Source organism: Toxotes jaculatrix, chromosome 14 (genome assembly GCF_017976425.1).
Source record: "Toxotes jaculatrix isolate fToxJac2 chromosome 14, fToxJac2.pri, whole genome shotgun sequence".
Lineage (NCBI taxonomy): Eukaryota > Metazoa > Chordata > Actinopteri > Toxotidae > Toxotes > Toxotes jaculatrix.
Genome location: NC_054407.1, coordinates 11,567,558 through 11,595,146, shown reverse-complemented (window position 1 = coordinate 11,595,146; position 27,589 = coordinate 11,567,558). Strand labels below are relative to the sequence as shown.

The 27,589-nt window shown below is 40.8% G+C and overlaps 4 protein-coding genes across 7 annotated transcripts; 1 reads left to right on the top strand and 3 right to left on the bottom strand.

Annotated features, from left to right (window-relative positions):
• Positions 1 to 3,006: 3,006 nt before the first annotated feature.
• Positions 3,007 to 9,652, bottom strand: LOC121192808 (fizzy-related protein homolog). The gene is made up of 14 exons (XM_041054702.1): positions 9,519 to 9,652; positions 8,497 to 8,570; positions 7,860 to 7,988; positions 7,582 to 7,645; positions 6,972 to 7,102; positions 6,803 to 6,888; positions 6,522 to 6,705; positions 6,267 to 6,332; positions 5,965 to 6,067; positions 5,617 to 5,801; positions 5,281 to 5,514; positions 5,040 to 5,144; positions 4,665 to 4,757; positions 3,007 to 4,527 (listed from the first exon to the last, which is right to left on the bottom strand). The coding sequence occupies exons 2-14, from the start codon at positions 8,563 to 8,565 to the stop codon at positions 4,486 to 4,488; spliced, it is 1,491 nt and encodes a 496-aa protein (XP_040910636.1). The 5' UTR covers positions 8,566 to 8,570; positions 9,519 to 9,652; the 3' UTR covers positions 3,007 to 4,485.
• Positions 9,653 to 10,144: 492 nt separating this feature from the next.
• On the bottom strand, positions 10,145 to 13,532 carry plekhj1 (pleckstrin homology domain containing, family J member 1). The gene is made up of 6 exons (XM_041054708.1): positions 13,144 to 13,532; positions 12,928 to 12,995; positions 12,771 to 12,837; positions 12,473 to 12,563; positions 11,557 to 11,620; positions 10,145 to 11,374 (listed from the first exon to the last, which is right to left on the bottom strand). Exons 1-6 carry the CDS (start codon positions 13,235 to 13,237, stop codon positions 11,282 to 11,284), a joined length of 477 nt encoding a protein of 158 aa, XP_040910642.1. The 5' UTR covers positions 13,238 to 13,532; the 3' UTR covers positions 10,145 to 11,281.
• A 580-nt stretch (positions 13,533 to 14,112) lies between these two features.
• On the top strand, positions 14,113 to 17,323 carry sf3a2 (splicing factor 3a, subunit 2). The gene is made up of 8 exons (XM_041054703.1): positions 14,113 to 14,177; positions 14,805 to 15,096; positions 15,190 to 15,236; positions 15,394 to 15,503; positions 15,622 to 15,671; positions 16,361 to 16,501; positions 16,580 to 16,648; positions 16,769 to 17,323. The coding sequence occupies exons 2-8, from the start codon at positions 14,899 to 14,901 to the stop codon at positions 17,030 to 17,032; spliced, it is 879 nt and encodes a 292-aa protein (XP_040910637.1). The 5' UTR covers positions 14,113 to 14,177; positions 14,805 to 14,898; the 3' UTR covers positions 17,033 to 17,323.
• Positions 17,252 to 21,140, bottom strand: LOC121192810 (junctional sarcoplasmic reticulum protein 1). 4 transcript variants are annotated; one of them, XM_041054704.1, is made up of 7 exons: positions 21,048 to 21,140; positions 20,315 to 20,415; positions 19,452 to 19,504; positions 19,282 to 19,357; positions 18,733 to 18,867; positions 18,539 to 18,636; positions 17,252 to 18,427 (listed from the first exon to the last, which is right to left on the bottom strand). In XM_041054704.1, exons 2-7 carry the CDS (start codon positions 20,406 to 20,408, stop codon positions 18,050 to 18,052), a joined length of 834 nt encoding a protein of 277 aa, XP_040910638.1. In that variant the 5' UTR covers positions 20,409 to 20,415; positions 21,048 to 21,140; the 3' UTR covers positions 17,252 to 18,049. The 4 variants fall into 4 exon arrangements, with proteins under 4 accessions (XP_040910638.1, XP_040910639.1, XP_040910640.1 ...); XM_041054705.1 differs by having other exon boundaries at positions 21,044 to 21,139; XM_041054706.1 differs by having other exon boundaries at positions 17,313 to 18,427; positions 19,452 to 19,480.
• Between the last annotated feature and the right edge of the window lie 6,449 nt (positions 21,141 to 27,589).

The following is a 27,589-nucleotide window of genomic DNA, read 5'->3' as shown; positions in this document are numbered from 1 at the left end:
TGAGCTATTTAAATCATAGCATCTTCTCTGACACCTGCTAGTTGACAGCTCGTTACAGTTTACAGGCTGTGGAAAAACACCCTACCCATCCCCCATTTTATGAACACAAAGGTGCTGCTGGGGTGAGTGACTAGTGTCTATTTGTAAATAAGGCACACAAGTGACCCTCTCTGTGCTCTCTTCCCTCTGACAAAATGACCAAAAAGGAGCCTGGGTGGCTGCAACTATTAGTTATCACAAAGGCCTTGTTCCTTTGATATCCCCATAGGTTGGTTATCAATGCAACTCAAGAGTCGGGCTTAGCGAGGAACCTGGGGGAAGATCCTGCTCGTTGTGTTGTAAGGCTTTAGTTGTATAACGAACATTGCACTCTGTGCCTCTTGATAGAAACATCAGGAGGTAGGATTATGCATATTAGTGATCCCCTGTGTTCTCCCCTCTGCTTTCAGGGCTTAATGTTAACATCTGCCCACCGAGAGCCACAGATGAGCTAGAGGACTGAATGTCTTCCATTCAGATGATTTATCTGATCACTATAATGGACTATGCATGTTATTTAGATGACATTATAATGGAGTCTGAAGGGTAGAAAGGCTCGGGCTCTCTGGTGTTGATAGAAGCTGAGTCACATAGGCCTACGGTACCTGATCTTCATCACACAGAAAAAAAAAAAGCTTCACGATAAAGACCTTTAGTTTTTAAGTCACGAAATTAATAGTGGTATTTTTCATCGTTTTGTCGTTGCCTTGTTGTGTTCAGTTTCGATTATTAATGGTTTCTGCTTTCTGTCTGTAAACATATCAAAAACGCAGAATCATAATCATTGAAGATCCCTTTTTTTTCTTCGTGTGTTTAGACCCTCCAGCTGTTGTTTACAGTGATAAAAATCCATTTGCTGTTTAAATGTGTAAGAGTGAGTTTGGATAGACCACAGGGCACAAGCAGAGGTGTGGGAGCTTTGGGAGGCGGGTGAACATTTGTTATTTTTCATGCTCTGGGTCAAAACTATGCTTGCGTGGGTTGGACTGGTAATGTGATGAAAATTTACAGACTTCCAGGGAACAAGGTGAAGCCACAGGGTGTTTTGCGACTGTTAGAAAAAAAATGTGGTCATAAACTGAGGATAAATGAAACCAAATGCCTTGTGTGTGTATGTTAGCTGTCTGCTGGGATGTTTAGCAGTCCTCATAATCTGTTATATAGGCAGTCAGTATTATATGTAGGATATTCAACTAGTGGATTTTAGATCTCACCTTTAAGGTAACATGGTTAAGGCTGATTGTATGGGTGTGGTAGCAGCAGTGTAGCACTGAATCACTGAATTGGAAACTGCTCATAGGATGGCTCCCTCTGGTGTTCACTTCGCGGTAGGACAACATAAGCAGCTACATCAGATAAAAAAGGATGACTGTTGTGATGCCCCATGTGTGTCATCCTTTGGGTGTGTCTTGTCTTTATGTGTGACACCCTCTGGGTGTGTCTATTCCTCCTGTCTGCAGGTGTCTTGAGTGGCTCAACACACCTGGGCTCTGGTGGAGAATCTATTTAAGCCACTGCAACTGATTGCTCATTCTCTCTTTCTCTGTCCACAGACCTACCATGTGTTTGGTTTGATTATGTTGCTTGTTGTTGGTACTGATCAGGAAATTGGTGTCACCGTCTAGATGCACTTTTAAACAGGGAGTTCTCCAGCAGGCTGTGGGGCCCTTTCCTTTAGGGATTGGGTCCGTTTGTTTTTTTGGTGGGGGGGTATAGTGTGGTGAGAACGTGGTAAGAGCAGTTGTCTCGGGGGCACATCCGCTGCTGCAGGTGGGTCGCCAGTTCATGGTTGCCTTACCGGGCTGTCGGGCTGAGTCATTGCCTGCATGATTATTGCCGGCAATGCAGTGCGTAAATACCCACCACAAGTATCACACGAAGCCTAGGGTTGAGATTTAGCCAGTTTGGGGTAGGCAGTGAGGGGAGATATTCCCTGTTGAGAGGCTGGTATTTGCCTCAGTGCAGTTTGACGGTGATCACTGTATTTTCTGAATGAGTGTTGGTGGTAATGGCTTCCTTGGATGAGTTCTTTGAGTCACCGACATTAGCGTTTGTGAAGGGCTGTAAGAAGGAGCAGCTAGTGGAAACAGCTAATCGCTATCATATTGTTGTTGCCGATAAGTGTCATAAAAAAAGGAACTTAGAAAAATAGTTTTGTTGTCTTTGTTTGACCAGGTGAGCCTGGGATGGAACTGGCACCCGTGTCAGAGGCTGCACCAGCAGTAATGCAGACAGCTGGTTTGCTTCAGAGCAACATTAGGAGATGTTGGCATTGCACTTTGAGCAGTGAATCACCTAAAAATTTGGATTATGTCAATGGGTTTCGCTGTCGTCTTTATATGGCAGTGAAGGTGGCAAGGAAAAACTTGGTCTGGGCCCTCAAGCATTTTGAGGTGTATGTTAATTCTGGAGTTGGTCCAGTTGTTGTTTACACCAACCATAATCCTCTTTCTTTTCTTTGTTCACTGACCTGTCCAAACCGACGTTTGATGAGGTGGACTCTGTTCCTTCAGTCCCATGGTTTGGACATATTGTTTTTCTTACTATCAACATTTCCCACGCATCACAGTGAAAATGGCCACAGCGGCTTATCTTTTTTCCCCCTCCTACTAATTTAAGTATTCATCAGAGAACCAAATGTGTATTAATCCACACTAGAAAATAGTCCTCAACAAAGGCATTATTTATTCTAGCTGGAATAATTTCTAAATACCTCCAGTACCCAGATGATTTGGGGAATTATTTTGCCTTATTTAAAAACAAAATAAGTAAAATAACACAAAGTATACTGTGTTTGTGAGACAAAGTTTAAAGATTTACATCTTTGGTAGAAATGAATGGGCTTGGGGCTGAGTGTCACAGACAGGTTGCAGATGGAAAGTAAAGAGATTGACTAACAACTTCATTGTGGTTATTTTATCAACATCTACTCTGGTAATCAGACAATAAAGCAGCGACGACATAAGGAACAAGATATGGTCATTTAATTGTTGATTATCTCTTGGTACAGAAATATTTTTCTTTTTAACATTCCTTCTGTAATTCAAGTTGGCAGCATTGTCTTGATTTTGAAGTGGCATTAAAAGAATTTTCCACAGAGTTTAGGAGTGAAACTGTCCATCAGCTTCCCTCAGATAAGATTAGTAAACAAACACCTCACCTCTGTACGAGAAACCTTCACAACACAAATAAATAGCATTCATTTAAATGTGGCACGCTAGCAGACTCAAACATTCAAACAGGAAAAAAAAAATTCAAAACTGAGAGAAAATGTTGCAGATGATATTAAATCTTTTTTTTAGATAAAAAAAATACAATAACATTACTGCTCAACACAGAAATGGTCTGAAGAAGCAAAAGACAAGTGCCTCAAGCTTGAATATCTTAGCAGATGCAGCACAAAGCAGAAGATCTGCACAGAACAGCATCACATTGTCTGATTTAATCCCAAATGTTTTCACTGTGCGCTTTAGTTACTGTTACAAACTACACTGATAAACTAAAGTGTTTTTTTAATTTTCCTTGCCTGGTTTTCTATTTAAGAAAGTAGGGAAACAAGATAAGTGAAAATATTCTTATTTTAATGTGAATTATTTCTGTAAGCAGTTGTTCTAATATACAGTTGTTACCAAACTGTTATTTTCTTCTAAGATGTATAGACTTTTTTTGAGAAATGATGTTTGCCAATACTGCTTAATGTTGTTAGAGTAAAATTAACTTAATGTCAAATATAAAAAAGGAGGATAAGGCCCATTCATCTAATCCTTGTTAACCATTAACAGTTCTTGAAATGGCACAGGTTATCAATTTGTTATCAGTGTACATGAAGCATTACAGCCTTTCAGTAAAATACAAAAAGACAAGCTTGGTTTTTATCTGCAAACCTATACAAAGCCTCCACAAACACTCCACAGATCAGACCAAAAACTGCAGTTGCTCACATAAAAGGAAATCTACCAGCCTTTGAAACAAACACACTAGTAAGAATATGTGTTAAAAATGTGTAAAAAAAAAAAACAAAAAAAAAAACTAAATAAAATAAATAGACAATCAAAAGGACAAACTCAATATTTGGCAGGTATGCACAATGTCAGTCTGTAAACAAAACATAATCACATGGGGAAATAACGCCCCAAAATTCTCCTCATCATCAGAGATTTCTGGTCTGTTAGAGGAGGCAGTGGCTCCATCGTTACTCAGGAGGAGGTGGAATACTGTATGTGCTGTATGCATGTCCTCTGCCCTCGACACTCAGGCTGTGAATCTCTCCTGCTCCTCCAACCTCCAGCTACAACTTGGCTATATAAACTAAGGGCAATTGAGGGTGGGGGCCTCCGTTGACTACTGAGGTGAATACTCCAAGAAGGGGCCCATTTACAGCTTGATACATGCAAAGATAAATTCCCTTCCCAGCTTTATTTCCCTCGTAGCACAGAGGTGTGCTTACTATCGGATTCTTGTGAAGAGGTTTAGCACTGACACAGATTCCTATAAGAGGGAGGGAGAAAAGAAGATGATCAGACAACGACCACTGAAAAAAAAAATGTATATATCACAAACAGGCTGTTCTGAAACCCAGTGGACCAAGACTGAAATATATGCAACACAAAACAGAGAGTAAATACCTTTGTGGATCTCATTTTGCTAAAGACGTTCCAGAAGCGAAGTGTTTCATCTCCAGCTCCCGTCACAATGGCCTCGCCGTCAGGTGACATGGCCTGCACACAACTCATTATTATACACTGAATACACAGTATTTTAACAGTATGTGATTAGTGCAGGATTCGTTTTTTTTTTCGTTTTAATCCCCTTCCTATGAAGATGGCTTTGCTGCCACTTGCGCAGAGGATGTATTCATATATGCAAATTTTTGTTTTATGTCTTTTCCATGAATGTTTCAACACCTAGTATTTTGCTTCAGTATCATTTTGCTGTTGTAACCTTGGAACAATGTCCTGCGGACAGGTGTATATAAATATTAAAGTATACAGTAAACTGACCAGGTAGAGTACTCTGTAGGAATGTCCTGTAAGTTTGGCCACTTGAGTTAGGGAGGGATACTTCCACACCAGGATCTGGTTCTGGGAATAACCGTGAGTGCTGACCTGCAGGAAAAACATACATTTACCACTTCCTTTTACTTTCTTGCATTTTCTTCTGTATTCATAAAACAATCATTGTTCTACTTCAGCATCGACTTCACAACAGCACTGTTCAAATCAAAGATTTCAGGTGACTCACCAGTTCATTAGTGTGCTTGGACCAGGCCAAGTTGCAGACTTGAGAACCGGTGTCGGTGCACTGCAGCGGCTGGCCCGTCAAAGTGTTCCAAAAGCGGATGCAGCGGTCGGCGGTGCCGCCTCCAGAGGCCAGCAGGCCGTGCTGGTGGGGAGACCAGGCGATGGCCTTCACTGCAGCCAAGTGCTCTGTGTACTGCTGCACCGGGAGGACGCTTGAGTGGTTCCACACCAGCAGCTGCAGACAGACAGCAGGTTGAAGAAGAGATGTGGTCATTTATGGAAAAGTGGTCCTAGTGCAGATGTGTAGCTGACAGGTGACAGGTGAGATTCTACATACCTTGTTATCATTTCCCCCGGAGGCTAGCAGCTGATGGTCTGTGCTCCACTTGAGCCCGCAGACTTCTTGTCTGTGTCCTTGGAGACGCCGCTCAGACTGGAGAGGCGGGGCTCTAATGTCCCGTTGCAGGATCACCCGATCACGGCTCCCAGACGACAGCTGGTCCGCATTCCATGCCAACGCACCTGGCAGCAGAGAATGAAACGCAGAAGCAAAGGGGAAGATGATTCACTGACCATGAATGAGAGATGTTGCTAAACAACTGGGAGAAAACAAATGAAGATAGTGATATTTCTACTCCATCTGCACCTGTCTCCACCTCCGTCTCCGCAGCCTCTTTAAACTCACCCACTCTCGCTGTGTGTCCTTCTAGTACAGACAGCTTCTTCCCTGCTGCTGCATCCCAGATCTGTACATAGCCTTTGTGAGTCCCCACTGCCACCAGGTTCCCCTAAAAATAGACAGCACGCTTTGAATAGAGACCAGAACAGAGCACACACCACATCAAGTGACAGCCTCGAACAATGGCTCTTTGTCAGTCTTTTCTTGTGCAGGTTCGACTTGAGCTGTATTTGAGATGTTTCTGTTTTGGTTAACGTAACCTGACAACAATTTGATGAAAGATGGTAACAGATATCAGAAAAACTTACCCTCTCTGACCAGCCCACTGATGTTACTGAATCTCCTTCTACAGAAAGGTCGCATAGACGTGTCACCTAAAGAGAGGCAGTTTAATTAAATTCTCTCTTTAGCTTAACATGCATGGCACACAACCTGAATGATTAGAAACGTTATTTGAGAGAGAAATTTACACTCTCAGATCATTTTCAACCACAGTTGAAGACCTCTGCCTCAGGCCTCTTTGTTTCTTTGCTTTGCTCAATGTAAACAGATCACACACACACCTGGCTGGTGCAGGCACTCCACAGGTAAACGCAGGTTCCCAGTCCAACACTGAGCACATTCAGAGAGGACCAGTCCACTAAGTTGAGGTAGAAGTCATCCTGTAGCTCTGGAGCATCCAGAACTTTGAATGGAATTTTGGATATTTTACGTGTAGGTTTCCTTGGCGACCGTAGCAGTTTCTGGCTGCAATGCACAACACAGTGTAGTGAGGAATATTATACTCTTTTCCTCCTCAATTAATGAGCTCACATTTGATGAATAGGAGGGGAAATTGTGTTACCTATTACTACTAACAGGTGATAGAGAATATGGAGATACTGTGTTTCCATCCTCTTCTGGCAGAGCCCTCTTCGCACTCACAGAGTACTACAAAATACAAACAGACAATTTTTGATACAGGATAAACAGCAAAAACTATTAAGAGTTACAGTTATGTTAACTGGTCTTACACTAAAAAGGCTCCTCTTGGCAGGGGTGGATGGCTGCAGACGGCGGTCCTCTGACTGTGGGTCCTGGACTTTTTCGATACCCGCTCCTAGCAGCTCGTTCTTGAGCAGAGCCGAGTAAGCCAGACCATCCGCTGAAGGCAGAGGAAGAGACAGAGGGGAAATCAAACCAGGCTGTCAAAAATGATTAAGTTCAAACACTGTGCTCCCTCTGCAATTTCTTAGCTCCTCTCTCACATCTCTAAAGATCAGGGAGAATTTTTCACTAAGCTTTGTTTAGTCCTTATCTCCAGTTTCCATAAGCCTGCCCAGGCTTCGTAAACAAGAGAAGGTCAAATTATCAAGTTTGGCTGGAGCAGAAGGAGATACCTGTGGAAATGAGCTGAAAAGGGGATAAAACTCACACTAGTCAAGTCCAGCAACAACAGAGAAGAATATCTATGCTTGTGGCTGAGAATCACAGGGTAATTCAGTCTCTCAGTGCCAGAGCAGAATATTTCACATTATTGATGCCACTGTACTGATAACATCACAAGACACAATGTCATGATACATTTGACACTATGTCATTTACCCAATCTCTAGTTTCTTGTTAAAAAGGTGGGCTGATTACCTTTGTTGCTGTCTGTCGTGCCATCTTTGGTTTTCCTGTTTTGATTGTGCGACTTTTCAATTTCCTGTGTCAGAAGATGAAGAATAAATAAATGATCATTTTCAGCCAAATCTGTGAACGTAATGTGAATGTGTAAAAGCAGCTACAGACAAATGGAAGGCAAATGCTAATACATAATGTTTCCATGTAAGCAATAAGGAAAAAACTTCCATCCTGAGGTCACTGTGCTGTTGGTAGGAAGGACAGTTAATTCCTGGGTGTATCTGCAGCAGACTCACATTGATGCGGTGGAAATTGACACTCCAGTTGGCTCCAGCCCGGGAGGGAATGAAGCGATCACCGTGCTTGCTAGGGGAGGACAGGGGGGAGCTGGTGGGTGTCAGAGCTCGAGCAGCTCCTACAGCCTTCTACACAAGGAAGGAGAGGAGAAAGCATTTTCTGACTGAGGGCCAAACACAAAGAGGCTGTGGACAGTGATTTGAAAAGTCGATGACAAAACAGGAAGATCATTTAGGTGGCAGATGGTGCATTTGTTTGAGGTGTTAACAACAGGAGGCAACATTCACAAAACCCGGTCATTTGGCTGGTAGGGTCTTGTTTTCACTCAACACTAGTGACACCGTCAAATGAAAGAGACGTGTGAAAGCATTTATTCTGCCAACGCATGGAGAGTAACACCCTCTCCGCCCATCTTAAGTCCTTTTCTAGTTAACAGTTTTCTTTGGGAGAGGCTATCATCATGCTATAGTCAAGATGATGACTTAATCATACTAGCCAAGACTGTATGCCTTGGCTAGATGATGCAATTTATTTTCCCTTTTTTAAAAGAACTATTGGTTCAAAAGAAATACAACTTGTCCATGTACAAGGTCAGGGACATAAGGGATAAAAAATACGTGTGTATTATTTACTTACTATGGGGCTTGCGTTCTCATTTTGGATGTTGATCTGCCTGAGCAGCCTGAACTCATAGTCCTGATCCATGATGCCTGAAGAACAAAATAAAACTTATCAGTTTCATGACTGGACATGTCAGACAGCAGACTTGGCACGAATGTGTCTGAAAAGAGTTTACCAGTAATGTGGAAAAGTGTAAATTTCTGCTTTAACCAACAACTGTACTCTACTGATAGCAAAGACTACTTCATGAATGACAGACTAATACATAAGGTTACTGCGTAGCACTGTAAGTACTCATTGCAACTTAGAATTTGACACAATTTATCTGCTAATTGTTCCATCTATCAAATGACTTGCTTGACTTTAACAAAAGAAAACAGAGAGAAGCAGCAAATTTAAGAAAGTAGATTCTATGAATTTTCGGTATTTTGCTTGATCAGTGGCTAAAACAATGACTAGATTGCAAATGTTTTTGGATGATAGCTTTCTGTAGATTAACTGTACGATTAATGCAGTTAGAAACGCTTCCCTGTTTTCTTGTTTTTTTTTTGACATGACAAGAATGAAACAATGATCCACTGTTTATTAAACTGACTACAGAGCGCTAAGTGACAATACGTTCAGTTCCATCATGGGAAAATGAGTTTCACATTAATCAAACGACGATTTGTCGTTAAGTAAAGAAAACGATAGTCGTTTCAGTTGATGGCTATCACATTAAAATGGATGCTAATGGGAAGACTAACTTTACAGTAACCTTCAGGAAGTACTTCAAGAAATAAACTCTAGGAGAAATCCGATACCGTAATTGATTTGTGGTGGTAAATGAGAAAACACTGTTAATCACAGTTCACAGCATTTAAAAGCCAAATAATTCAATCATCCAGCATAAAGAGCTATGCTAATGCTAGCTCAGCTGACTGACCTAACGTAAAATAAGCTAGCTGTCCGGCTAATGCATTAGCAACATTGTTTGTTCACCATCTACACTTGTATTAAAGCCATCTGTGCCCCTATTAGCTCTTCCCGTTACGCACCGTTGACTTATTTTTCTTCGCAGCGTCAGTTCCAGTTGAAATGTTCTGTTTTATGCTTTTTACTTAAAACAGAGCATGTAGGATGCAATTGTTTTCTTTTGCCGATCGTTCAATTTGTGTTCGCGAAGCACCACGGGAAGGATGTGACGTCGCTGTTTTTGAATCACACTTTTTGCGTTGCTAAGGAGACGTGTCTCTCACTGTCTCTCTCACACACACAGCGCCTCTTTATCAGTGCTCCGCCTCACTGCTGCTGAATTCATGCTAAACAAGAAAAACTCGCTTACGGAGTGTGATGTGTGTGTCTGTGTGTACTGACATGCCAACTAATATGAAGTGGTACACTCCCGTCACACAGGTAAACACCTCAACATCTCAAACGGTAACAGCTGTTTGTATGTATGTATGTATGTATGTATGTATGTATGTATGTATGTATTATTTATTTAAGCATCTGTGTTGATCCAACATGGGCCTTCATATCATTGATGGTAGTTGACAAACATTTTGAAACCATCACTGAAACTGGTTGGATATTATTATTGAACCATTCCATCCACGAAGCCATCCATGACTGAATGCATACATAAAATAAAGACAAAAAAAATAGTGAACAGACATTTCCATTTTGTTAACAGATTACTTTATTAGTAAAAAGGAGATGCCATGAAACACAGTCTAACAAGAAGTAAAAACAAACTTAACACATTCCATGTGCAATAGTTTTTAAAGCCAGAGGACACATTCAATGACAGACTCCTGACAGCTGAAATGAATATTTCACCATTTTTTTAGAATACAGCAATGCCCTGTGTAGTGAAATGTGGTTGAGAGAAAAATTTTAACTCACTATTACACTACACTGACAAAGAAGTTGGTGTGATATTTTAAAATGTCAACAGCCTTGTTTCCCAACATGGTCAAACAGCTTACCTAAAAGAATCAGATTCGAAGTGCCACAGAAAAGGTACAGTAGGTTCAAGTACATTATTGAAATTCTAATAATCAAAAAAAAAAAAAAAAAGAAAAAACAACACCCACGAAAGTAATATGTGCAAAAGTATAGTTTTTAAAACTAAATATTCTGAATGGTCTGGCTGATAAATACAAACTGGAATAGCTAAAAATCTTTTTTGTCATAAGCAAAAACGGAATAAAATGAGTGGCTCAACTGAGCAGATCATAGGGCTCATGCAGTTCATGTGAGGACAGTAAATACTGCCAAAGTTTTTCTAAATTGGCTAGACTAATAATTATGAGTTTCTTCGACAGTGTGCACTTAGTTGATTAACATTAGTTTTCATCAAACGCTCATATGTCCCGGATAGACTGCTGATATTGCTAATAGTCCTGAAAGAAAGTCCCAGCCCCAGCTCTGCAGCACAAGTACAGTCAGAGGTGCTCAAAATGACATTGTCTAAGTGTACAGTTTGTCCAGTAGAAAACACAGTATAAAATATAGTTTATACAGGCAGAGGTCTGAAAATGAAATGGCATGTAAAAAAAATCTCTTAAACCAAAAATAAGACAGTGTTGATTTTTCCAAACCCCACATTACCTGTAATGTTTGACAACGACACAATTGAAATAATCAGAATTAACACTTTGCCTACCCTCAGGTACCCTGCTATAACATCTGCATGAGTCTGGGGCCACACTAAATACATTCAAAGCAGTGAACATCTAAAAGTCTAGAGTGTGAATGGTAATGCCACGGCTTTCAAACCAGTGAGCACAGAATGCTGGAATGGCAGGACACTGGTCTATAGGGAGGAGGTATCTCTAGGCATATGTTGCAGCCCATTGCTGACCTGGAAGCGCGTTTCATCTGATATACCATACTGCTCCAAGGGGTCCTGCAGAGAAAGCAGACGCTGAGTAAAGACTGTAAGAAAACAAACGTTTATTTATCTAGTTATTCATCCAGGTAGTGAGATCTTTGGGACTCCCGCCTCCATTAAAATACAGTGTATGGTATGACCGTGTTGGATAGAAGCATAATCTGTGTGCCATATAGTGCTACTGTGAAGTGTCTCACCTTGCCAGTGAGTCTGTGGATTTCAGTTCGATAGAATATCAGGTTCTTCCTCATGAACTCGTAACTGTAAGAGACGAGAAGTTAATTTGACTTCTGATGGGGAAAAAAGTGTCCAAGTAAATATAGTAAAGATCAGGCCTGCAATTAGGATTGTAACAGTAAACATATCATATGTCACTACAGCTTTATTAATCTAATACTGTCTGAATACAGTACAACTGATTCAGACCTGCCAAAGCAACAAAGCTGATCGCTGCACGTATGTAAGCATAATGAGTTCTCAACAACACAGTTCTTAAGCCTTGCTGTAACATTCGTTCATATGACCACAGTTTTGCAATTAAGCTACAACAAAAGAGACATATTTCCTTTTGTCTTCTTTTAGACTTTATGACCAGATGTAATATGTACAAGATGTAATAGCTTGTGCTGTTTGGTTGCATGTAATATTCCAAACCGCATTATGAACTACACTAACTAATTATGTTCATTATGGATTCATTTGCCCATTATTTTCTCAATCAATCAATTAGTCCTTTAGTCTATATTCTTTAATGTACTTGTTCTGACCGACCAACTGTCCAAAACATAAAGATATTCAATTTTCTGTCACATCTGTTATGAAAAAGAAAATAAGCAAATCCTTACTTTTGAGAAGCTAAAACTGGAGAACATTTGGAATTTTTACGCTTGAAAATGATTGAAACAATTTAGTCGTTTTTCTTTATAGTGCGTGACTTTGTCTTGAAAATACCATGTCATGTTACAGACAGCCACAGAAGTCAAAGGATTCTTTTTGTAATGATATCAAATGAAGAAATTTAGGTATTTTTACTTGATAATTGACAGCAATGAACATCTACCAATTTTTATTAGATCCTGTGGTTTTAGAATGGAAGAAAAGAGTCAGTACTACCTGGCCTTGATAATGGAGTCTATCCACTCCCGACACTGTTCTTCTGATTCGCACTCAAACAAATACTTCCTCTCTGCTTCATCCAGGAACACTACAAACAGATAAAACAAGAGTTAACAAACATTTCTCTATTGCTGTTCAGTGATATATTAACAATGCAGTTTAAATAGTAGCAGCCCAAACGTGCAAGCTCAATGATTTTCTCTGATTTAGAGAAGTTGAGAGCAGTCAGCAGATGAGAAAGTGCGGGTTAGCAGATGTGAAATGAGGATGTAAGTCTGAGGGTACTGTAGCTCACCAATAGAGAAGCTCTGGTTATCCTCCTTCTCCACCCGGCACTGCTCCAGCAGTAGCGCTCCAATTGGCTGACAAATCAAGAATGGTTTCATTTTGATGCAACACTTTAATAAAAAAAAAAAAAAAAGGAAAGTTGTTCAAATATTTATTCAGCTTACCTCCTCCTCATCAGTCCGGAAATAAAAGAGGAAGTTAACGACAAGTTTCACCAGCCTCTTCTTTACAACTGTTTGAAAACAAAAGGGAACTGACATGAAAGTTGACAACACAGCCGATAAGATGAAATGTCTGGTCCTAACAGTAGCTGCTGCCCACGTTACATGAAAGGGAAGTACATGAGAAAAGTGCTGAGCTTTAGTAATAAACCAAGTTACCATCTCCTTTCTTGGGCCCTCGCATCCCCAGTTCAGCTGCCATCTCTGAAGGCTGGCGGCTCAGAGAGACCAGCTCCTTCTCGTTAAAACGCATCTCGGTCACTGACGCAGATACACACCGGCTGAAGACAGACAGTCACAGACACACACACTGGCTACAGCCGAGCCATTTCCCCGATCAGGGACATAACAACGGAGCTGGCTAACAGCTAAGATGTAAGCTAAATTGTTTAAATCGCGAAGTTCAGGTCGCTACTTTGTTATCTGGTGTCCTCGAAATGGGACGGGGGGACGGTCACTTCTGTGATCAGACAAATTTAGTCATGTCGAAGCGCTTCTTCATACCACACACTGAACACACACACACGTCTCTAGGTTGGCAGTGACCAGTGACACTCCTCACTGCTAACAGTACGGCAGTCAGTGAGGGCCAAACTAGGCGAGCAGCGCGTTTATTAACCCCACATTATTTCTTTGTAAGTATATACATTTATTTATTTATTTTAATGTAAGGAACAAATAGGATAACAACAAACGACGCCAAGGTTTCAGGTTGATATAATACATCACGACATTTCACATTACTATGCACTATATCACAACAATGGGCAATAATATTTCATAAAAATATTAAATATAAAAGTTCTTACAGTCTCTGATACCTTGGGCTTAACGGCACACACATTGACTACAAAGTTAAGTTTCTTTGGTCCCTTTACATGTCTGTGCACAAGGGCCCCTTGTCTCAAAATGCATCCTTGCGTAGAAAAGTGTGTTTGTGTAAATTATAATAACTCTTTAAACCATTCTGTGGCTTCATTCGGAAATTGTCCCACGGATCTTTGAAGAGCTTTTGTCAAAGAAACCCCACCATCATCATTTTGTCAGGGAAGCCAGGCCGGACTTGGTTCCAGCTCAGGAGGTGGCGGCAGTGCACCTAAAGCTGCCAACCGCAGAAAACCGAAGAAGAAGAGGGAGCCGCGTGGGCATGCGCACGAAGGATACGTTGGCGTGATAGTAACGTTGTGGAGTTGGTGAGTGTTTTGGACAAAAAAAAAACCCTTGTTTATATGCTCTCTTCAGAAATACTTATCGTTTTGTCGCCTAACTAATCAATTTATTATCATATACACAGAGGTTGCTACAGTTTGTTCGTGGTTTGCTTATTCGGATTTGTTAAACGCCATTCATTCCTACCTGGTAACCCCATTAGCTTAGCATTAGCATTATGCATCATAATGTATCAGCTAACACAATGCTGCTACCTGAATTTGTATCGATTCATTCAATAGGATGCTTTTGTGTTGTTGCAAAATAAAACTAACCTGCTTGCTGTGGTAAATTATCTCAAGTAATTCTGAAATACTTGTTTAGATAACTTTATCTTTTTTGCTCTACTTCCTAGTAGTTAGATCGATCTCTTGCTTTCGCGTAAAGACCTCATACTATTATTTCCTTTATCTGCTCCTCAAATGGTATGAATGCACACAAGACATGTTCTTACATTCAAATCAAGTTATATGAGGAATAAAATAAAATATCAATACATCTAATACACAGCCAAACACAAACACAGCCTTACTGCATTCTTGCTGTAATTCCAGTCCAGGAAAACATGATGGTACGTCCTTGGCAGCAGTATGTGCTTTATGTTTCTGCAGTTAATCAGGAAGGATCTGTTTGGAATATCTGTCCAGTTTTGACTGGACACTGGTGTGGGTGTGTCTGCGGGTTTGAGTTGATCACCTTGCAAAGATGGATTTCCAGCATCGAGCTGGAGGGAAGACAGGGAGCGGTGGGGTGGCATCAGCCTCTGAGAGTAACCGTGACAGACGGGAGCGGTTACGTCAGCTGGCCCTCGAGACCATTGACATCAACAAAGATCCCTATTTTATGAAGAATCATTTAGGATCATATGAGTGCAAGCTTTGTCTGACACTTCACAATAATGAGGTAAGGAGGGCACATAATGGAACTTTCCTAGATTATCTGAACTTGTTACTCAAGTATCTTCAGTAGTACTAACTTCTCTCCTCTGCGTTACAGGGAAGCTACTTAGCTCACACACAAGGAAAGAAACATCAGACCAACTTGTAAGTCCACATCTTTCACAGCAATTCAATTCATGTCTGTCTCAAGTTTTTCCGCATGCTTTTATTGTGTTTACTATGACACCACTCGCCCATGACTGAAAATCCTGCGTCCCATGTGTTGATAAACAATTTAAAATACATGCACTGTTTGTTTCAGAGCACGGAGAGCAGCCAAAGAGGCAAAAGAAGCTCCTGCTCAGCCAGCTCCAGCAAAAGTTAAAGTTGAAGTCAAGAAGTTTGTCAAAATTGGTCGACCAGGATACAAAGGTAAGCTGACTGCGTGGCAATGTATCAGTGCAATCATCATATAGTTTATGTGGATAGAGGTTATACTGTCAGTATGTTGTGTTGTAATTCATGGTCTATATCTCTCACCTCTTTATAGTAACCAAACAGAGAGACCCTGAGACGGGACAGCAGTCTTTACTTTTCCAGGTTAGTGTGTTTGTTTGGGATCTCTATGTGAAATCTCTTGATTTGAAAGGGTTTATGATGTGTTGAGAACGTTCTTAAAGAAAGTACATAAACCTTACTTTGGCTTTTTTTTCTTTGTTCTTTGCATGTAGTTAACTGTAGAAAAATCTGATGATTCTTTTCACAGAAAAAAATAAAGTTGTTCCTAAAAGGCCAAAGAGACTATTGTCTCTTACAAAACATTTTTCTTTCTCCCTTCCCACCCAAGACTGGCAGTTTTCTGTATTCTCAGGGTGTCATATGGCTGAGTAATTCATTGCTGCATGCAAAAGCCAGAGCTCCCTGTGTGTTTACTGGCATATTTCTGCAAACTTGTGATTCACAGCAGAGCATATGTTGTTGATATGTTTGACTGTTGATCCTACACAGCCTGTGTCAGACCAAAGCTAAATGCCACACTTATGTTTGGTCGTGCTCCTGCAGTTTTGCTTGTGTAAATGTCACAGATTTTACCTTGTTTGGAGTTTACTGCTTCCCTCTGAAGAAAGCATCTGTGTGCTCAAATTGTGTCTCAGAATTCAAAGCATCACCTCATGCTTCAAGCTGTAATATGCAGCGGTAATGACTACATCATTTTTTCTAACCACTGATATATGACTGTCAAAAGACAAATATGTAAACTAGCTCTTTTTCCTTTCTCTGTCCATCAGATCGATTACCCAGAGATTGCTGAAGGAATTGGACCAAGGCATCGTTTCATGTCTGCTTACGAACAGCGCATTGAGCCCCCTGATCGTCGCTGGCAGTACCTGCTGCTTGCTGCTGAGCCATATGAGACTATTGCCTTCAAGGTAAGTGGAAGCTGCACTTATTTCTGTCTGCTATATTTTTTCTTCTTGCTGTGACATCAGTATTTTGTCTTCTGTTAGGTCCCCAGTAGAGAAATTGATAAAGCAGAAAACCGCTTCTGGACCCACTGGAACAAAGAAACTAAACAGGTACTGATTAGTTACAGAAGCCGATGAGCATTTGTCACCACAAAGCCAACATAGTAAGTTTATTTTGAGAAGAGGAAATACGTGATTCAACCCATCTTTCATGTTTTTTTTCCTTTCCAGTTCTTCCTGCAGTTTCACTTCAAAATGGAAAAAGCTATTCCTCAGTCCAGCGGTCCAGCACCTCCTGCAGGTGTGAAGCGCCCCCCTCCTCTCATGAGTGGAGTAGGACCTCGCCCACTGAATGATACTATGCCCCCTCCCCCACCAGGAGGGATGCCGGTCCCCCCTCTTCCACCTAGTGCCCCGGGTGCGCCCCAGATGCCCATGCCCCCCATGCCAATGAGGCCACCACCTCCTGAGGGCCTTCCAATATCTAATAATTGATCATCTACCAGTGGATTATGATTGCTTTCTTTCATGGTCAGCAGTCACACTGCCCTGCCTGTCTACAGTGTCCATCTCACTTTAGATACTGCAGGTACATTCAGTTTTATTATTTCTTCATATGATGTTTAAAGTCCATGTTTAGGAAATTTTTAAACATTTGGTTTACGTAAATGTGTAAGGCAGTCTGTTATTTCAGCAGTACAATAATGACCACACTGTTTTGTATAAATGCTTTGATTCAGATTTCTTTTAAGAGTCTGTTTTTGTAATTAAATGCTGTGGAGAACATTTGCATCCAGGAGTCTGTGCATTTACGAAGACATCACACAAGGAAAGATTTATTGGTGTATCAAGTGATCATGTGAGTGGGTCATAGCAGATGAAACACCTTTTCTAATACGATGAACAACAGTACAGTAAGTTCCTGAAGTATTTAGGATCAGAATTACTCAGTGATAAAAGCGTGAATTTGCAAAGAAGACCCTTTAACTGGGCTCTTTGAAGTGGCTCTCAGATGATATAAGTGCAGGTCAAACAGGACATACATTGGTCAAAACTTTGATGAAAAAAACACAAACTTGATCCTTGTTGCCCATTTTCTTTCCTTTTTGTATAAATTAGAGAGGTCTGGCTTTGTATTATCAGCAGTTGAGTGAGCTGGCACCATCGCTAAGCAGCTGACTAAAGAGATCTTATTTCTTTTAACACCAAAAAGAGAGTAATCAAATAATGACATGAACGTTTCAAATGAAGCATGGTTTTCAGTTCCAAGAAAATGCAAATTACTTCACTGGTAAATCAAAGCGCCATCACACAAAATCATCAATCAAGCAAAGCAACAAAAAGCTGTAACAAATAAGGTTTGTTTGTGTTAGGCCATTTGACTGGAAGCGCAGATTAATTTGGAGTCTCAGTGGTTGTATTTGAAAGTATTTACCACCTCCATTTATAAATGTAATCAAATCAGTATAGGTGAATTAGAAAATGACGTGTTTGACACAAGAAAGAATCAGCTCATCCCTTTTGAGTCTTTTTCTTCTCTTTCTTGTCCTCCAACTTTTTATTCTTCTTGGGTGCTGTCTCCTCACCATCTTCATCTTCTTTGCTTGCTGCATTTTCAAATTCCTCTTTTATATCTCTCTCTTTCTTGTCTTTGGTTTCTTTATCCCTGGCTTTCTTGGCTCTCCTGTCCTTTAAATTCCCATCTCTTTGCTTCATCAGTTTTCTGTCTGGTAGCGGCTTGTTTCTGAGACCTCTTGATGTTTGTGCCCTTGCTCCTTTCTTTGACCTCCCCCTTTTGACTTCTCCATCGTCATCCTCTTCCTCCTCATCCTCTTCATCATCAAGGTCTGGCAGCCACCAAAACATGACTTCCCACAGAGATGTCTCAGGCTAGAGGGGTGAGAACACATGAAGTGGGTGCAACAATATGCATTGTGTAGATTTTCTATTGTTTATCTCAGGACTGAATAACAAAGCAGTAAACAACCAATTGTGATTTACCTCTGGAGGTTGCCCTCTGTGTCGTAATGTGCCTGACCGTCTCACTGTCAGTCCAGCTTCTTCCTCCCCCTTTGGCGTCCCCTGACCTCGTAGAGTTTCTGTTTTGTTTTTTGTTTTTTTAAGAAATCACTCCGTTAGAGCAGGCATTCGGTTTTTGAACCTCATATTTTACTTTTGTTTGCTCATGTACTTGCCATGAAGCCTTTGAAAGCCTGAGGTGAGCACGAGGATGGTAATGGCAACGAACAGACATCGGTTCAGAGTGACATTCTCCCACGGTGTTTCAATCTGGGTCAGGTTTTGGATGGACAAGGTTTTATGCAGGGATGCTGAAAGAAGGCGAGACAGTGAGAAAGTGAAATTGTGAGAATGTGCGTTTTTTTTTTTTTTTTTTTAAATATATGTGTTAGTTTTCTTGCTGAGAGTTTGATGAGAAGATCTGTACCCCTGACTTGTCTGTATGTTTAAAATGAAGCTACAGCCAGCAGCTAGCCAAAAGTATGCCAGGCTACTTCTTGGTAGAGTGCATTGATTTCCACCCGCAATGGCACATGACCCTCCTTAGAACAGAAAATTCTTGTAGTTACACTTTTTGAACAGATTAAACAAAAGAGATTTAAGTTGTGAGCTTCTGAGCTGCTGGCAGGTGAATTTGCCATCTTGAATCAACATATTTCCTAGAATGTTGATCTGTTTTCTTTAAAAGCCGACCAGAGTTGCAGAGAAGCATGGGAGTGACTCACTTGTTCTAGGAAAGCTGGGTTCTCTGGGTAAAGTCTTGGGTTCTGCTCTTGGCGGCTGTGAAGCTGGAGCCATTTCCTGTTGAAGAATAACATGTAGCTTTGAAGAAAAAAGATACTAGGGATGTAAATATTGTGAAAAATTGTTTATAATTTGTAATTTTCCAACTAACCTCTCTGATTTTTCTTGTAGCATACATTTCTGAAACAGACAGATGGAGATTTACTGAGGGGTGATATCATAAACCATAAACAAACAAAGGCCCAAACAAACATGCTCTCCATCTGGAATTTATTTGTCCACAGAAATTTAATGTATATTCATAAATTCACATTGACTGAAAATATGTTTCATTTTTTTAGCCCCTAATTTAATACACATCCGCTGTGCCAAAGGTCACACTACAAATAAACCACTAGCTGTTCTGTGAGGCTGTACCTTGGCACAGTGGTGCTTTGAGCTAAATGCTAACATAAGCATGTTGCAGTGCAACACAGTGACAATGCTAACATACTGATGTTTAGCAGGTGAAATGTTTACAGTGTTCCTTATTTAATTTTATTTAATTTTATTTATTTGATGATGAATGATGCTATTAAATGAAAAGACAAAGGATCACCAAGGTCTTTAGGATGCATCCTCTGAGGACCATAAAATTATTTTAGTCTGGTCCAGTCTTATCAGGCTTTTAAGAGCTGTGTCTCACAAGAAGGAGTTGGTGTATGTCTTTAGATGGACCGAGGCTTATTACACCCCTCTGACTGGTGAAGTGATCTGTACGCCAACCTTCCACCCAACACGACTGAGGTGCATTATCACTGTGTTGCCTCTTACTAGGAGTCATATTTCAGTGGCTCCCTGTGCTGCTGCTCTCAAGTATTTATAGAGTTGTACAATGCATGTACAATGGATGAAGGCTTCAATATGCAGACATTACAGATTCTGTGTGTGTGTGTGTGTGTGTGTGTGTGTGTGTGTGTGTGTGTGTGTGTGTGTGTGTGTGTGTGTTATTTGTGTGTCCGTGTGTGTCACCACCTGGTCTGTGGATCTGTCGAACAGGCTTTTGTGGAGGAGGATCTGCTCTTGGTGGCCCTAACTCCTCCTCAAATGTCTCATAGCTTTCTTCCATCCCTTTCCTGTGTGTGTGTGTGTGTGTGTGAGAGAGAGAGAGAGAGAGAGAGAGAAAGAAAGGAAGATGGAAAGAACAAAAAAAGTTTGCTTTAAAATGATTTAGCAGCTTTAGACATGCACACATAACACAAAGCTGTAGTCTGAGGCCAGTTCAGCTTATGGATTGTTGTTATTTTTAGAAATGCTTCTCTTGCCAGCTGTTACCTTCCAACAACAAGATGATTCAGTGGATCACAATGTTACTACCCTTGCTCTTATCAGCACTCTTTAGTCTCTACTATAGAAAAAGTTATTTCCATTGTGTCTTCAGTGCTCCATTTTGACTGCACAGAATCATACAAGTAAAAGGTCAGCGTCTCCAGTTTATGAATAAAACCGAAGCAGCTTCTTGACCTTCACATTTACAGATGAAAGCTGTGAGGCCCTTATGTCTTACATGACATTTCTAAATGGACATTGAGCTAATGTCCTAGCAACTATAAATAGATGCAGCAATTCCCCTGGAGAGGCAGGTGGATACACATCGCATATAAATACACAAAAAGAAAAATGCCTGATATTACTATAATGCCCCTGGTTAGCCTCTACTTTGATGAATTATAACCTTTGACCCCTATTGAAATAAAGACCTACCTACCTGCCTCCACATTTGGGGTCCCCTGGGCAGCGTCTGGGAACCTTTGTTACAGAGCTCGTTGTTCCTCTGCTGAGATGGCAGCAGAGTCATGCTCTGAACTGTCTGACAGCCAAGCACAGGTGCTGGAGAATGAAAAAACAAATAGCATTGAGTGTCAGTCAGAGGTGTTGACTGAGGCAGGGCTGGTATTACCATGCACCATACAGCTGTCCCATCCCAGGAGGCAGCTGAGAGGGGGAAAGAAGGCCACAGGTTGTACCAAGTTATGGTAAACTGTAAGCCATGTCGGAGAAACCTGATTAAAATTTTATCTTCTATTTGATATCAAAGGGAGTTACAGTGAATAAATCCCACAGATTTCAAGCAATGAAGGCAACACCCTCACAAGCTGGGAAAAGGATTTTTTTAAATGTTTCTTTTGCAACTAAAAACAGACAAATAAGTTCCACTAATGCAAGATGTAGATTTTATTTTTGATGCTTTGGATATTTTTCCTAGTTTGTCTGAAAAGCAGTTTCATAATTCACCAGCAGAGAGCGCCACTATACTTGATAGATGGAGCTTCAAGCTGCTCTGCTCTATAAGTCTGTAGTCTGTCACAGACTGGTCATCACAGATTAACAGAATGCAGAATTCCTTTTAATGCGCTGAGCATCAGCCACACTCTCTATATCAGTCTTTAGACAAACATGGCCATTTTCTCAATTACGTCTTTTGAACAGATTGCATTTGTGTAGATCCTTTACTGCATCTCTCCTCAACCAATGTTGTTATTTAATGAGGGAAGTAGGTCTCCTAATGCCGTGCATGTTCATTGTGAAGCTTTGAGGCAAACTCACCACTTTACATGATTTGAGGACCACTAACAAGGAGCTGTGTAAACAGAGAAAGTAAAGATGATTGGGTTATATCAGGGTGAGGTGGTTGCAGGCCACCTTTATGTGGGAGAGGAGAGGAAGTGTTGGTAAACAGACTAGTGGCAATGTTGATGACTCATACCTTTGCTGGGACTCTGCCCAATTCCAACTGAATCACACATCACTATACCCATCAGTAATCACTCCGAAACTGAACATAAGCTCTGTAACCTTTGCCATGGGTAAGCTGACCAAGGCAGGGTGTCAAGTGCTACCCAGAGCTGCATCAGATGATGCATCATATGTTCATAGGACATAATGTATAAAAACAGACACAACCTATCTGTGTCAGTGATGGTACTTTTGTCATTACTGTATGGATGGTAATGTTGGTTGTTGTACTTTGTGTTGGGCTAATTAGCTACCTTAGCATTCTAACACTAAGATGGTGAACATGGAAAACATCAACATCTGGCATTGTCACTGTGAGCGTGTTAGCATGCTGACTATAGCATTTAGCTCATAGCTCTGCTGGGCTCTGCTGGCATGGTTTATTGTGTTTGGTCGAGATACAAAGTGTGGAGTTTGCATGTGTGTGTGTGTAGATGTGCTGTAGGTTCTCAACACTAGAGTGGTGTCATGTGTTCTTTTAGTCTGATTCTTGCATCATGAGCTTGTCCGCAGACTTAATTGACCAAATGCACACTCTCATTCTGCTGATTTGTCTGTGCTTATCCCAAGGATTTCGCCTCACAACTAGTTAGAGTTCATCACTTGTGTGAACAGCTCTATCAGTTACCACTGATTGAAGTATTTGATTCAGATAAATGAACTCTTCCAAATTAAGTCTACCGCTATCAAAATGAGTCAGCAGACAATCAAAGTTCCTCCCATCCTTCTCTTAGCTCATGTTGAGGTAAAAAAAAAAAAAATTCTGCCAAGTTTGGGCCAAAGTCTTAAAGGATATTTCAAGGGCAACACAAGCCCCCTGTGGACACACTGTGCCCAATAAAGTGAGCAAACATTGCTCGCGGATATCTACGTTCCAAATTCAGGCACTGGAGAGATCCAAGCTTCGTGAAGCTTTTTGTCCCCTTTTGTCCTTACATAATGGGGACTCAGAGGACAGACTGACTTGTTCATCATCCAGTGGGAGCTGCTCTTTGCCCTCTCTCACTGAAGAATATGGTGGAGCGTGAAACCACATTATCTTTAGCCTGTTTGGATCTCAAAGGCTTGAATGACTTACGGGCACTTGAATTAATATTGGATTTAATTATTTTTGGTTTGGTTTGCAGTCATTGTTAACGACAAGCTCATGCGTCTTTAAAAAAAATAACATTTAAAGATGATGTTTCCAGAGCGGTAGGTTTCAGAGTTGAGCTTGAGTCAGATTTAAGTGTGCTTCATACAAAGCTGACAATCTGACAGTTTCACCCAATTCACAACACAGCTGGTCGTGTGTGCAGAGGTAAGAAAGCATCTCATTTTTCACTCTTCACACAGTTACTTCTGTCACTTGTTGTGTACAACTGAGTGCAACACTATGAAAGCTTTGGAGGATGAAGTGTACGCTCTTTTATCCCCATTTGTATACTTCATTGAGTGCCGGTCCTCTCCATGGCGGCAGGCTTTTTGAGTGTACTCGTTCTGTGACAAATGCTTTTGCCCTGAGACATGTTCAGATGACACTTCGTGCTAACTATTTTATTTGAAGCAAACTGAACCTTTTAATTCACTAAAATGAAGACCTGAAACTTGTATTTGTACTTTACTGTTCTAGTGACTTGATGAAAATCACAGAAAAATAGAGACAGGGACCTTGAAGGGACTTTGTGTCGGTTATGTAAAAAGACAAAGAATGTATTAGCACATAAACACTTGAGTTCATTCTTGATGTTGAGACTATTATTTTGATAAATCAATAACAACTTACACAAGGTTTACTTATTAGCTTTTTTCAGGGCTCTCAGCCTTGACACATGGACTTCTTCAGCAAATGGAGATTGCTCAGCTGTCATAGAGATGAACTTGTTGACACGCAAGCTTTGTAGCTGTTACAGTGACACCCATAGTGCTTCGTGTCTGTGTTGGCTTAAAAGGTAAGCATAAGAGGTCATTGTTTATCATGGAAATGGTCAACTCAAAACTTCCAAACATTTAAAGCTGTGCATTGGCCCAGATTTTAATAGAAAAATGCCCAAAACCTGTTTAATAGTCGCACTTCCCATCTGAAAGATTTGCAGTTTGCAGAAGAGTTGTGAATTGACTTGGATTTAGATGAGTGACTTAAAAGCTGTTGCCAGAGACAGACACTGTGCTCGCTGCACAAGTATGATTGTGAACAGTGGAGATGAAATTAGAAGGAACAAGAACTGAGTTTGGAGAGCTTTAGAGATGGAGATGAAGCTGCTGGGCTGTCTGACAGAAGTAGAAATGGATTTATCCTCCCTGGATCTTTTTCCATAAATCTTTTTTTTTTTTTTTTTTTTAATGTTACATTAAAACTGTTTCAGCTCTTTCTGGAGAGCTGAGCTTCACTGAACCAACCCTCTGAGGAGCAGCATCAGCACTTCTACTTCAAATGATTCACATACAGAGGACAGGCATAGGGTATATGTTGAATGTTCAAACAAGGACTGGGGAATAGAGTTTATTTAGACTACAGTATTTCTGCATAATACATGTTGGCAAAAAAAAAATGTGGTTAGCATAAAATATGTGTCTGCCTTGTGTGTGAGTTATGAGGCTAAGTCATACTTGCGCTTACAAGTGTTCCTGTGCTTTCTATGTTGCTGACCCAGCAGCACGACTCCCCTCAGAGACTTTATTCTGTATGTATAGAATAAAGTGAACCAATAAATATCTTTAATGTCTTCCATAAGACACTAAACTGTTTGACTCTCATTTTTATATATTCTGGCATTTTTACTGCATCATTAACTTTGCGTCTTTATGCCATTTGTTAAAATGAAACCATTAAAAAGTCTTTTCAGAAGATTATCATGCACAAAATGAGCAGCTGCCATCCTGAGAGTAAGGCAGTGGGAGTGAACCAACAACCCTCATTTGCTAGACACCCTCACAGGACAACCTGCCCACCTTCCAGTACAGATGTCTGCCTGTCTGTTGAACATGCTCCTTCTCAGATGTGCTGACAGCGTAAAAAACCTGTATTTGAAGAAGACTGACATCGGATCCACAAGGATTCAGTCATATGTCTCAGTGCAGCTCGCCTTTCACTTTGTATCTCAAACCAAAGCCTTCATGTTCTCTTGGAGCCACTGTGGGGACTCTTGTGTTTCTCTGCCGTCCTGTATCTCTTCAGGCAGCTCGCTCAGCCTTTGATCTGTCAGAGACCACCACGTGTAACTTATCGGATCATGACACTGAGTCCTGCCGGGTTCATGAGGGAGAGCACACTGCTGTAATGCCCTCAGGCAGATAAATGTCCATATGTCCAAACAATGTGATAATCTGTCCCTCATTTTCTCGTTTGGAGACAAGGAAACATAGGTGTAACATCCAGAGATATATGTCTGGGAAAGGAGCTGGAGTGAGACGCTGACCCAGAGGAATGCTGGGACATACTGGTGGATGTCTCTGGCTGGGGGTTTGGGATGATCTGAGAAAAAGATTAGGTGAAAGATTTTCATCATGTTACAGGCTATGTGTTACCTCCCATTGATCTTTTTCCCCAAAATATATTGAAGCGTTGTTTCATCATTATGGGATGACTGCACAGGCGATCTAGGGAAGATGAGAGAACTGAGAGGCAAAGAAGGGCGAAGAGTAATTAGTTAGAGATACCGGATTTCTTAAAAGGCAATGGAAATCCAATTGGCAGTGTCTGATTGTGAATACTAAGTAAAATTTTATCGTCTCCCTGCTACAGAGTTCGTTGCCTATTTTAACATAACTTTGAGTCTGGACCTTTTAAGATACTGATATCTTTTGTTTTAGTGTGCTACACATCATATTTACTTACCTCTGTTTTTGACCGCTCCTTCATAACCTTTCCTCCCAGTTTTCACCTTGTAAAACTGATTCAACACTTACTCTTTTATGTTTGTTTCTCTTGGGATTTTAGTGATGGGCTCTTTTCTGAGAAACTAATCAATTCACTCTCACAGTCAAACACCAGAGTTGCTTGGCCTTAACACAAACAGGTTTCTCCTCTTCCCTCTCTTCCTCTCTGTCTCTCATTGTGTCTGTAGGCCATTTTATTGATGGAGTAATTTGCCCTGAGATTGTACTGCAGTCCCCCGGGTGCTATAGTGTATTAATTACCATCTATTCATCTGAGGCTGTTCAGCCTCTCGGCGTGCTCCAGAGCAGCGGTTCCAGACCAGTGCTTCACAGCTTCTGTCACAGCCCTAATGCTCTGGCAGAAGCACGTGCGCCTGTAGGAGACAAATAATGTGATACCTCATGCACCGAGGAAGAGTGTGATTTATTACTGCCGCTCAGCGCTGACCATGTCGTCGACATCTGGAAGAACCACCACACACGCATCCAGACCGGACATGCGAGATTTTGAGTTTTGATCATGTGACAACTGCATTATAAGATGCTTTTTGTCTTTATTGGGTCTTTACTCCCTCCCCCCAGTCACACATGTTAGTGCATGTTAGTTGTACAGGCCTATAATCAATAACCCATTCCAGTGTCTTAAACTCATTTTGAATTTGTGAACCTGTTAATCAATTTCAAATTAGGCTTTCTTTTGTACACAGTGAGAATTAGACAGAAAGATAGAGAGAGAGGAGAGAAAGTAATTTTTTCGGTGGGGTGTCGACAGAAAACAAATGAAAGAAAAGGCAGGACGGTTTCAGACTGGTTGGTGTTAATTCTGTCTTTAGTTAGACAATTTGATGTTGGTGCAGATAGAGAAGTAATTTGCACCCTTTCCACTACCACCACTCCTTTTAGCCTAGGAAATAGATGGAGTTATATGGACAGGTGGCTTTCTTTCTCAGAGAATGCAAGCTAGGGTTCATCAAGCACTTGCTTTCCAAAAAAAATTCCTTTAATCCTCTGTTGCTATCTCACTCTTGTATTACAGCTGTTAAGAGAAATGACTGCTGTGTGACAACCCTCCTCTTTCTCATCTATCAGGTTTCTCATGCACGTCCTTTTTTTTTTTTTGCGTATCTGAGCCATCAGTGGCAGCGTTCAGTGTGTACTATTAGCAAAATAATCCTCTAAGTTTTTGTCTGGGCAAGACATGTATTCAAGTAAATGTGAAAAGACGGCAATTAAAATATAGATTTTTGAGTAGAAGTGAGCCCTGACCAAATTCAACAGACAAAACACACTTTTGAAAAGGAATCTTACTTTTCAAATATTTATGAGCTTGAGTTTCAGTCAAGAAAATAATCTCACCGCAAGCTCCTTTTAGTAGCTGTTCTCGAGTTTTTGATCATATCACATATTCTTTATCAGTATATGTAGTTTTCCCAGTTGTCGTGGAGTTGTACTTTTCTTTCTTTAAATTGCTACACTCTTCCATGACACCCGGGCAAACTCCATCTGCTGATGAAACTCATGCAATCTGATCGAGAACTCAGAACTGCTATTTATATACTTGTTTCTCTGGGGAGGTTAGTCTGAGTGACTTGACTTGTAATTACAAAAGCTTCTTTTAAAAAACATGCGTCAGAGAGCGTGATCAAATGCCACTGT